The sequence below is a fragment of the Otolemur garnettii genome, unplaced genomic scaffold (genome assembly GCF_000181295.1).
Source record: "Otolemur garnettii isolate 467f Iridium unplaced genomic scaffold, OtoGar3 scaffold00013, whole genome shotgun sequence".
NCBI classification, from domain to species: domain Eukaryota; kingdom Metazoa; phylum Chordata; class Mammalia; order Primates; family Galagidae; genus Otolemur; species Otolemur garnettii.
The window spans coordinates 30365215-30376631 of NW_003852408.1; the positions used below are offsets into that span (position 1 = coordinate 30365215).

Sequence of the window (11417 nt, forward strand, 5' to 3'; positions counted from 1 at the left end):
CCCAGACCCATCAGCCATCTCTGTAAATGGGACCTGATCCCCTCCCAGACCCATCAGCCATCTCCATAATGGGACATGATTCCATCCCAGACCCATCAGCCATAGTCTGTTCCTTCCTTGTCACTGCAGGTGCCATGGGAGCCTGGTCTTTAACTTCTACAAAAATCTTGGCCACATATTTGCAGGAATGCTAGGAAAATCAAGTTTATTTTCCTGTTCTACAATTCCTTCTCCCTAAGGAGAAGACCCAGAGCCTTATTAGTAAAGAAGAAATCAGAAACAACAAAAACATTATTATTGCTGTGAAGGTCAGAAGCATTACAGATCAGCACCACTGCCTCTTACTTGTCATGGGTAGAAAAGGGTAGACCTCTGCCAGCAGGCAGTGAAATGCCAGCTGTTTGCCCTATTGTCTGAGTCCTCATAGGATTTCAAACCCAGGCTGAAGCTAGACAATCCCATTTTCTTTTCTTTTTTTTTTTTTAATGACAGAGTCTCACTTTGTGTCCCTTGGTTGAGTGTAGTGGCATCACAGCTCACAGCAACTTCCAGCTCTTGGGCGTAGGCGATTCTTTTGCCTCAGTCTCCCAAGTAGCTGGGACTACAGGCGCCCACCACAATGTCTGGCTATTTTTTGGTTACAGTTTGGCAGGGGCAGGGTTCAAACCTGCCACCCTCAGTATATGGGGCCTGGTGCCCTACTTACTGAGCTACAGGCGCCACTGACAATGTCATTTTCATTGCTCACATTACCACTGTGTCCTGACATGACACACTTTGTGCAGGGCCACCTGGGGAAAGTTCTGTGTTCTGTGGTTCTATTTGTGCTTTATTCCACCTCTGGTCCCCAAACCCAGCTTGCATCCCAACACAGTTGGAAAGAGCTTCCACTTTGATTCTCAGAAAGGGACTTCCATTTTAACTACGTGCTTTTCAGAGTTCATGGGTCCATGGGAGAAACTTGCTGAAGCATTTATCATACTAAAGGTTTTGAGGGGAAAAAAAGTATGCTGAGTCAAACATGGACATGATATGAGTAAGTATGCAAAATTTAAACAAATGCTTAAGCAAACATTATAGCTATTGAAAAAACTTCTTTCCTGGGGGTGACAGGGTGTGGCGTCCCAAGCCTGCCAGGGTCCTTCATTCACTATTCTGGGCTGTCAGAAAAGCTCCAGGATCACGGAAACATCTCTGGATGCCACTAGAGGGTACTCACGCTTTAATTTTAAGAGCCCAGAGGCGGGCGCATAGTTTCCTTAGATACCACAATCTAACCCTACTTGGGCTGCAGAGACCAAAGTGATCAGTCCCTTTAGATAGCCAGCTGGACGGGTTGCAGAGTGGGCCTGGGGAGTGCGGGGCAGTAATGAAAAGGGTGTGAGCTAGAAGTGGGAGGCCTTGACACCTGACCACAGGCCAGCCTGGGCACCTCGGTCCACTTGCCTTTATTTCATGGCTTCCTCATCTGAAAGATCAGAGATTTGGGCTATAATGAGAATTTTGAATTGTGCCATGAAAGACGCTCTCAGGGACAGATATATCCCTGGGCTCAGGGACAGGGAGGGATGGTAAAAAGTCCTCCTTCTACTCCAGGGGCCCTCAAACTTTTTAAACGGGGGGCCAGTTCACTGTCCCTCAGATTATTGGAGGGCCAGACTGCGGGCCCTGGGATGAGTCAGCTGCTAAGCAGGACAGGCAGCAGTGGCAAAAACACCCAGTGAGCTGGATAAATGTCCTAGGTGGGCTGCATGTGGCCCGCGGGCTGTAGTTTGAGGATGCCTGTTCTACTCCAAATGCAGCAGCTTTTTCCTATCTATTTAAGATTCTTTTGAGGAACAGGGTGATGGCCCTTAAGAAAACATTGAAAACAGGGGGGCTAAGTAACGTCTGGAGTGACAAGATAGGTTGTCAATCACCCATTCTACTATTCCATCTTCCTTCCTGTCCTTTCTGCCAACACCAAGCTTTCAGGCAAACCTAAGCATATTCCTCTGGGTTTTTTTACAGGTGTGCTACCTCAATTGTCCTGAGACAGAATTTATGAAACCTTGGTGCTGGGCAAAACCCTAGGAAGGGTCTCTTCCCTTATAAATGGGAGGGATCAGGTCAGGGATGGACAGGCCTGCTTATCTGCAGCAAAATCTAGGTTTGGCTGATGGTGGTCAGAGGCCAGGCAGGTAGGACTCCTGGATGGCACTGACACGGCCATGAAGATCCCCCTCCCTACCTTCTCCACAGACCCACATACATCAATCTTGACTCAAGCTTTCAGTTGCTTGAGCTAAGGACACCATATTACCATGGCCTCCCCTTGCATTCAAGTTTCAGACCCACTCATTCATTCCTCATTTCCATTAATTCACTTACCAGGCCTATTGACCCGAGTACTTACATGCAGACAAGGACTAGGAGCTTGAGGGATGGAGACGGACTAAGACTATGTTCGTTAGAGGGTTTGCCATGCATCTCAAATGCCAAGTCCGCTGCATGTTTTTCTGTACTCTGTGAGCTCCACCTCACCCAGTGCAGTACTAGTTACTAGTCAGCTCCATGGAGTGCGGGAGGTAACCAGGGATGCTTGCCCAGGAGGCTCTTTGTTCCACTTGGCCCCTGGCTATTGTCTCCATGAGACAAGTAGCACCTGAGTGCCAGGTAATAGTTCTCCAACTTTGCCCCTGCAAACATCTTCCCTCCACGGAATTGACTGTCTAACTGATGGCCGGCACCTGCTCTCTCTCACGATCATCCTGCAAATTTATTGTCCTGGGGCACCATGGCATTTTACGGGCAAGAATTCTGCAAGTGAATGCAAGGTCTTGAGTGATATAATTCAGATACTTCATATTTCTTGAAAAGATTTTAACAGTGCAGTCTCACGGTGGGGGTATAATATCACATTACAAAAATGATGGGGGGTCGGAAATAGGCGAGACAAGACAAAGGAACGAGGAGGTTCTGAGTTATTTGGCGAGTGTAAGTTATGCAGAGATTGCCTCCCTGACACCAGGAACTCACCTTCGCTTGTTTTAGTCACCACACTCAGCTCAGGGATCCGAGCAGGAGAGAGCAGAATTGGGTGAAATTGTCCTTGAGATTTCACTGTAGGCCCTGAAGAGTAAAAATAGTTTAGAGACAGAAAAGAGAAAATGCCTTTTTTTTTTTTTGCATAGAAATTTTCTCATAAAGATATTCAGACACAAATTTTAAAGACTGACAATAAATGAGTATAGATGTGAAAGCAATGGTCCCATGTCCCTCCCGAGGAGATGTATAGCGCATGCTTTCCCGATATATATATTTACTTTTGCATTCATTACATTTATATAAAAATAGGAAATAAAAAGGATGAGAAGCTCTTAAAACACTCTTGCCTATAGGCCCCAGGAGACATATAGAAGAATATGTCTAATGGCCAAAACTTGGAAACAGCTGGAGCTGTCTCGGCAAGCTGTGCTTCAGCCATAGCACGGGTGAGCAGATTGTTCCGTGTTCACACAATGGAACGGGCACAGCCAAACCAACAGTATGGGTGAATCTCAGGGCAAGAATTTGGAATCAGGAAAGAAAACTGAAGAAAAATAATACAGTGTCAGTCTATATCAAGGGCAAAAATATGCAAATCGAAATGGCATATTGTCCAGTGATTCAAATAAGCACGTCAGAACCCCCTCAGAAGTAGGTATGTGGTAAAATTATAAAAATAAAGAAGAGACTGACCAGCCCAAAATTCAGGCTAGAGAGTACCTTCAAGAAGAAGGACAGGCTCATAGGAGCCTTCAAAGTTCTTTTTTTAAAAATTTGTCATTTTATTTATTTTTACTATTTTTTATTTCAAATTAATATAAGGGAATAAATTTCTAGGTTCCATTGTTCTTTCTTCTAAGGTAAAGTTCAAGTTGTAGGAGAGCCCCTCACCTGGGGGGGGGGCGTGCTGAATAACATGCATTGTGCACATTAGGCGAGATCCCACTAAATGCTCTCCCTCCTCCAGCCACTCACCCTCCTCCTCCCCCTTTCTCCTCTCCCCTCCCCCTTGCTAGACTATATTTGTGTTCTATCATTCCTATGAGTGTGGGTTTATATGTTGGTTTCATATTGGTATTGAGTACATTGGATACTTTCCCCCCTATTCTTGAAATACTAAGAAGAATGTGTTTCAACTCCATCCAAGTAAACATAAAAGATATAAAGTCTCCATATTTTTTATGGCTGCATAGTATTCCATGGTATACATATACCATAATTTGTTAATCTGTTCAGGGGTTGATGGGCATTTGGGCTGTTTCCATGACTTGGCAATTATGAATTGGGCTGCAGTAAACATTCTGGTGCAAATGTCTTTGTGGTAAAATGATTTTTGTTCTTTTGGGTAGATACCTAGTAATGGGATCGTGGGACCAAATGGAAGGTCAACTTCTAGTTCTTTGAGAATTCTCCATACTTCTTTCCTTAAAGGTTGTATTGGTTTGCAATCCCACCAGCAGTGTAGAAGTATTCCCTTCTCTCCACATCCACAAAGTTCTTGATAAAGCTTACATGCTTAAAGCAGGTGTGGGTGGTAGCTGAGTGTGCATTATAGCATTAATATCCCTACACATATTTTATAAAAATCCATTATGTTTGTTAAATATTTAACAAAAGCAAAATTAGAAAGGACACAATAAATGTTTAAACAAGCCTCTAGAATTATTTTCCCACACCTCATGGGATCACCCGGCACACTACTAGCATATCTGGTCAACCAACTTTGGAGACTACTGGCTTTACTATAAAGGATGAGGTTTTTGTAGACTGAGAACAGGAAGTTCTGCTTGGCATTAATGGTGGAATGGGAGGCATTGTAATCACTCACCCAGGGAGGTGTTGCCCAGGATGAGAGGGGCTTCAGGGTGTTTCACTTTCAGCTGCAGGAGATCCTTGAGGGTCCCAGGGGAGATCCAGGTAACCCTTTCTCCATAAAAGGACAGTGTTCGTTTTTCTGGATTCTCTGTCATCCTCTAAGGGCAAATGATAAGTATGTGTGCTTGTCTGCATACCTGTCCTCCTGGGTTACACAGGTCCCAGGGAACATATGCTCCCTTGGAGAGACTGCAGGGGTTCTGGGGACCACTTGCCCAAAAAGATACTCACTACACCCACTGGCTAATGCTTGAATTTTCATAATTAGATAGTTTGGGGTGCAAGTAACAGTACAAGCTGGCACTTGTCACTGATCAGTCAGTGTGGATTCCGTTTCATTGCTTGAAAAATCATAATACCCCTGCCTTATATTCAGTACCTAGAATAGTGTCTGGCATGTTGCTGAATGGGTAAATACTTGTCAGATGAATGAATAATGAATAAGCACGTCAGAACCCCCTCGGAAGCAGGTATTCCATAAATGAGGGCTGCTGGATGCCTGTGAAGAAACATGGAGATGCCGAGGGAAGGTAGGGTGAGGAACATGCAGCTTGCCCAGAAGGGCTCCTTGGGGCCAACACGGGCGTCTCCAGAGAGACGGGAGAAGCTTAGCAATGCAGAATTGCCTGCACATTCCAGATGGCAGTGAGGAGAGCAGTGAGGAAATCACTTAAAACAACAGCCTCAGATGAGGCTTCAGGGGACAGGTCCAGACCCTCAGCCAGGGCTTGGTGAGCTGGGGAGGAGGCAGGTCTCCATCTGATCAAACACTCCCACCCTTTGACAATTTCACAGGCAGGAATATGGGTGGTTTATACAACTGAGTTTTTAACTAATGCTATCTAAACAAGCAAACAAAATACCCAACTCATCTTACCAAGAGTTCTGGAGGAAATATGAGTTCCTGCGTAGGGTCCAAAGGCTGGAATTCCTCTTTCGAAAATAACTTCGTGGAGATCTTACAAAGGAAAGAAGCAGTTGGCCTTGTCAGCCCAGCTTGATTGGAAACAGTGTTGCAATTCTTCCCCAGAATTAGGCAAGATGAACATGGTAATAACTTTCCCACTCTCCTTATATAGGGAAATAGCTCAAACCAAATAATTTAAAATAAGAATCCTGTTTTAAGAGGGATACTGAAGGAAAGAAAGAGTATTCTATGAAATAGACTGTTGCAAGAAACACCAAGACTATCAGAGGTTAAGAGGCAAATCCTCTCCACTGTGCCCCCGCCACTACCCTCTCCTCTGCCAAGTCAGGACTCTAAATACTAAAAGTTCTGAGAAGTCCAGCTGTTTAAAAAGATGAGTCTAAACATATATGCCCCTGCATAAACATACATCTGCACACACACACACACACACACACACACGTACACATGCAATCTGACTTTAATAACAATGGTTAACATTTAACCTTCACAATAATCGTATAAAGAAAGTAAATGGTCTCCATTTTACCCATTAGGAAACCAAAAGACAGTGAAAAATTACCCAAACTGTTACCTTGTCTGAATCAGATCTGCTTTAGCTTTGGAAAACACTTATGGGCAGAAAACATTCCTGAGGAGGTGAGGGGCGCTGGGAGGGACCCGTAGGACACAGAGTGGGGTGAGCACTGTGGGGAAGGGGTATGTGGACAGCAGAGGCAGAGAGGTCTGTGTTCACTCACCCTTGGCTGGCCTCCAAAGAAAGATACTTAACCTCTTTAAAGATTAAATTATCCGTATTTTGAAGGGTAATTGTGATAGGTGAAAAGACCACACCTTTGTCTAATACTCTTCCCTCTAGAAGACCTATCTCTTAGGTCTTCTCGGGTTCCAGAAGGAACACTTATAACTGCTCCTTGTAAAAGTTCTGAGTAGGGCCCCAGATGGAGCCATTACAGGCCCACATGTACACAGTTTTCACATTAGTTGGCATTAGAATCATAGGCAGTAGCTGGGGGCAGTAATGTGGCACATCTCTAAAACCTAGGAAGGAAATTGTGCCTGAGAATTAAAATGTAAAACAAAGTTGAGAAACAAAGCTTCCCTAAAGGGGTCCTAGGCCAAGACTTAACAGTTACCAAGTGGAAGATATTGACAGCTTAAAGGGGTGGGGAGGGGTGGGGCCACAGGGCAGACACCTGGCCTCCCATCAGGTCTGCTCTGGTGGAAGAGCAGGGTGGCCTATTACCGCTACCCTCTGACACTATGCAACTGCCCTGGGCCCATGCTCACCAAGCAATCTCATTATAATCTGGCTTCCTGGTATGTTTTCCTACAGGGAAGGCCCGTGTGGCTCAGTGATGGCTAGGTCCACGTTACAACTACGTTTCTCTTTATACACGAACATTCCAGTTTAAATATCACGTTGGACGTTGGATCACCACTACTCAGCTCCCAAATAGCACCTGCACCTTGGACAGTGGTAAGTAAAGCTGAGAATGACCATTAAGACTAACAAGCTCAGCTGCAACTAACAGTGGGGGGACCAGGTGAGCTAAGAGACTCACCTCATTTCTCCTGCCAGGTGTGGAAGAAGCACTTTCTTCCTGATCCAAGCAGCATTGTCCTGTTCTCTTCTGTTGACAGCCATCTGAATCCTAAGAAGGTGAAGTGCCTTAGATTAAAAACTTTTGTAGTAGGTAAATTGTATGTGCTTTGAAAGATTTGGCAATTTAAATGAGGCTTCAGACTGTTAAGCCCCTTTCGTGGTTTCTATTGGAACAGGGATAATCACAAGGCGCTTCTTCTTTTGTTCTATTTTTAAAATAAAATGGTGCCTATCATATATATATATAAGATATATATGATATATACAAAAATATAGTGATGTATAAAAGAAATAAACTGGCTGGACGCGGTGGCTCAGGCCTGTAATCCTAGCACTCTGGGAGGCCGAGGTGGTCGATTGCTTGAGCTCATGATTCGAGACCAACCTGAGCAAGAGTGAGACTTTGTCTCTACTAAAAATGAAAAACTGAGGCAGGAGGATTGCTTGAGCCCAAGCGTTTGAGATTGCTGTGAGCTATGACGCCATAGCACTCTACTGAGGGTGACAAAGTCAGACTTCATGTCAAAAAAAAAAAAAGTAAACTATCATTATCCTATTTTACTGATGATATTTTGATATATTTGGGATTATGCTAGTATATTTCTATAGTATATAGTATATGAACATTTTTGTTCATTACATATATAGCTTTGTGAATACACATGCATTTTTTAGGTTAATTCCTACTGGTAAAATTAATTTTTGAGATTTTTTCAGGGCAATAGCAATTTATCAACTCTCTACCATAAACAGGGTAGACATGAAGTTTGTGTGCTTTTAAACTGCACATGAACTTTATGTCTACCCCGTATATAAGATTCAACAGCACTGAATAGTATCATTCATATAAAAGCCTTAAGAAAAATAAAGAAAAGCTTTCTGGTAACCACATCTCCCAGGCATTTGTGATCTGCCTGGGGCCATCTGGAATGAGACAATAAATTTTAAGGCTCGGGGTTTCCATTTTCTGTCTCTTTCATTTCCCATTTCTTCCTAACTTAACTCTTGTATCTTCCTTAAATAATGCTCCTAAGTATCTAGGAAAATGCATTCTCCTGACGTGTCAGTTCTCTGCCTCTGCTGAAGTGTCTCAAGCCTCCATCTTCCTAATTCTGCCCCAGAAGCAAAAACACCTGGACCAAGAAGCAGTGCTTCCCTGTCTTACTCAAAGTTCTGAGAGCTTCTGCAGTGGACCACTATGGAACAATAATGGACAAGAGCCAGTCTTCTCTTGGCCCAGTCTCTTTAAGCCTTGTGTCATCCCTCTGGGGTCAGGTTGCTTTATCCATTATAGTCCCCTGGGACCTATTGGCTACAGGGCATCTGAGCACATTTTTGCCTTTATCCCCAGAGTCTGTGGGCTTAGAGAGATGCATACCATCCGCAGGGAAAGAAGTTTCCTTTAACCCCTTTTATTTGTATCTCACAAGTGCTTTCCCGTTTTACACCAGCAATTTTCTGGGCTTACAAGCTGTTATTTTACTTCTCAGCTTGTCACCTCCTGTGGCTGTAAAAGTCTAGGACATGCACGTGCAGATGACCTGCCTGGCCCACTTCCACTGTGCGTGGAGCTGCAGAAAGGGCACAGAGGCCCAGCCCACTGCCTGCTGTCTTCCCTCCTTCCCTGGCTCTGTGCTGTGGTCTCAAAGGCCCAGTGAACACCCAGCCCGCCAAATGGCCAAAGTCAGTGTACTTCCTCCACCAGTAGCTGCTTCTTGTATGCCTTGGATCTAAGGGTGCAGACTCTGGCTGTTAAGATCTGCTCTAGATGGACTCAGGAGGGAGGATATGCCTGGTCTAGGAGTAGGGTTAAGACCATACATGGAGAATGATTTAGAAAAAAGGTGAAGCTCCAGGTGGGCAAGCCATCTTGGCCCCAGGGACTCCTGAGGTAGCTGGAAGAGGAGCAGAGAAAGGTCTTTACTGCCCATGTCCATCCTACCCCCAGCAGAGGGCCATGAGATGTGCCTGTCTGGTCCCCATGTTACTATTCCTATGTCAACAACATCTTCAATAACTGTTGAACTCTTGCTTAAGTGCCAAGCAAGACTCAGTTGGTTTTCATAACAACCCAGTGAAGTATCCCTATTTGCAGTTTTGGGCCAGGGCTGGGTTTGAACCCATCGCTTCCAGCATATGGGGCTGGCGCCCTACTCCTTTGAGCCATAGGTGCCACCCAGTATCCCTATTTTGTAGTAGAAACTCCCTGTGCTCTTGGGCTTGGAGTGGTTTGGAACCCACTCAGCATGTTTGGATTCTTTTCAGCTCACACCTGCTCAGCTGGTTGGATTCTGGAACAACCTTACCTCACCAAAGCAAACTGCAGCCCCTTGCATCCCTTTGTCACCCTGGGTTTGATGGAGCCCGACCCTCTGTCCTATCCAGATGCTTCACTTAACTGGTCATGGAGAATGCCTGGATGGCCGTTTAGATCACCTGACCTCCCTCCATGGTTTTGACTGGACACCATCAAAGGGGTGTACTATTCCCCAAACTCAGCAGTTAATGGAGCTAACTCACTCAGTCTCCCTAACCCTCTGTTGAGATGGTCTAAAAACATTCACTTCCTGTGTCCCTAGCTTTGACCAGCTGTTGCTGTCATTCCTGCTCTGTGGCTGTCCCCATAGTCAGCTACTCACCATGCAGAAGGTCCTTCCACTCTCAAGAATTGGCCGATACCCACTACAGCGGCACAGATTACCTAGTTAGAGAGGAAACATGGCTGTTGTAGGTAGGCTTTGTTTTTTCTGGCTTCTTTGGAAAGTTGAAATAGACACAGCTTTATTTATTTATTTATTTATTTATTTGAGGGAATTTTAAAGTCTGCCAAACTATCTAATACTTTTCCCCTCTGCTTGGTAATCATGCTCCCCACCACCTCAATTCCAGTTTTATTTTCTATCTCAAAGATGATGTCTAGCTGGTGCGGTCACTTTCATCCATCTATTCGTTCATTTAACGTGTATCTCTTTGACAGTAGCTATGTTTTAGATACTGGGTAAGATAGTGGGGATCCTCAAACAGAAAACACAGGCGACTTCCGAGGTCCTTGATGAGCAAAGAACAGTCTGCTTTTGGTGTTCTTCCATGGCTATTAGGTCACTACCTCAGAGTGTCCTGGGAGCCTTGGTGAAAAATGCAGGCCTATGGCTCTGCTCCAGTTCTCCTGAATCTGCACATCTTGGGGGTGGCCCAGGAATCTGCATTTAAGAGGCCAATGGGTAATTCTTTTGCACGGTAAAGTTTGAGAACCTCAGGTGTCCAAAGATAAAGGCCTGGAGGGTGGGGTGGAGGAGCATCAGGGTGGGACAGAGTTCATCTGGGAAGCTGTGGGTTGGTAGGGAGCTGGGGAGGGTGTCCTGGACGCTCACAGAAGCATGAGCAGGAGCAGAGGAGGAAATGCACTCAGGTGGGAGAGGAGGAGGAAGTGTGAATTAGGAAGGCCAGTGGTTGGCTGTTCTCTGAATGGCTGGTGAGGGAGGTTAGGCTGGCCACGCTTTAGGCATTAAGGAGCTGCTGAAGGACCTCAAGTGGGAAAAGGACCTAAGGAAGGTAGATCTTAGGTGACTTAATCTGATTTCTGTACTGGAGTGGGTGGGAGAGAAGGAGACTCACCAGTACCTGGCAGATTAGCACATTAACAGAGTGTGTCCCTGCTCACCTGTCAGACCTCAGTCTAAGAATTTGTATATTAGGGATTATTGACACCTGTAGTTAATGTTTTCTGCAAAGGGGCTATGTTTATGGACTCCTCTTTAGCATCTTAAACCTATTTAAAAATTTGAAGGATTCTTTGATTTGTGAAGGGCTCTATTATGGGTTGAATTGTGTCCTCCCCCAAAATATGTTGAAGTTCCTGAAACCTGTGAACGAGACCATATTTTGAAGTAGGTTCTCTGCAGAGGTAATCAAATTTAGATGCAGTTACACTGGATTAAGGTAGGCCCAAATCCACTGACTAGTGTCCTATAAGAAGAGGGA

General features: G+C 44.9%; 1 protein-coding gene across 2 annotated transcripts in view; it reads right to left on the reverse strand.

Moving 5' to 3' along the window:
• The window catches only part of AOX2 (aldehyde oxidase 2), a 74417-nt gene that overhangs the window by 55259 nt on the left and 7741 nt on the right, over positions 1-11417 (reverse strand). For both annotated transcript variants that reach the window (NM_001308456.1, XM_023510273.1), the window contains exons 6-10: positions 10076-10137; positions 7396-7485; positions 5780-5860; positions 4856-5000; positions 3019-3111 (exon numbers count right to left, since the gene is read on the reverse strand). In NM_001308456.1, the coding sequence (NP_001295385.1) occupies positions 3019-3111; positions 4856-5000; positions 5780-5860; positions 7396-7485; positions 10076-10137 (471 nt within the window). The remainder of the gene's footprint in view (positions 1-3018; positions 3112-4855; positions 5001-5779; positions 5861-7395; positions 7486-10075; positions 10138-11417) is intronic.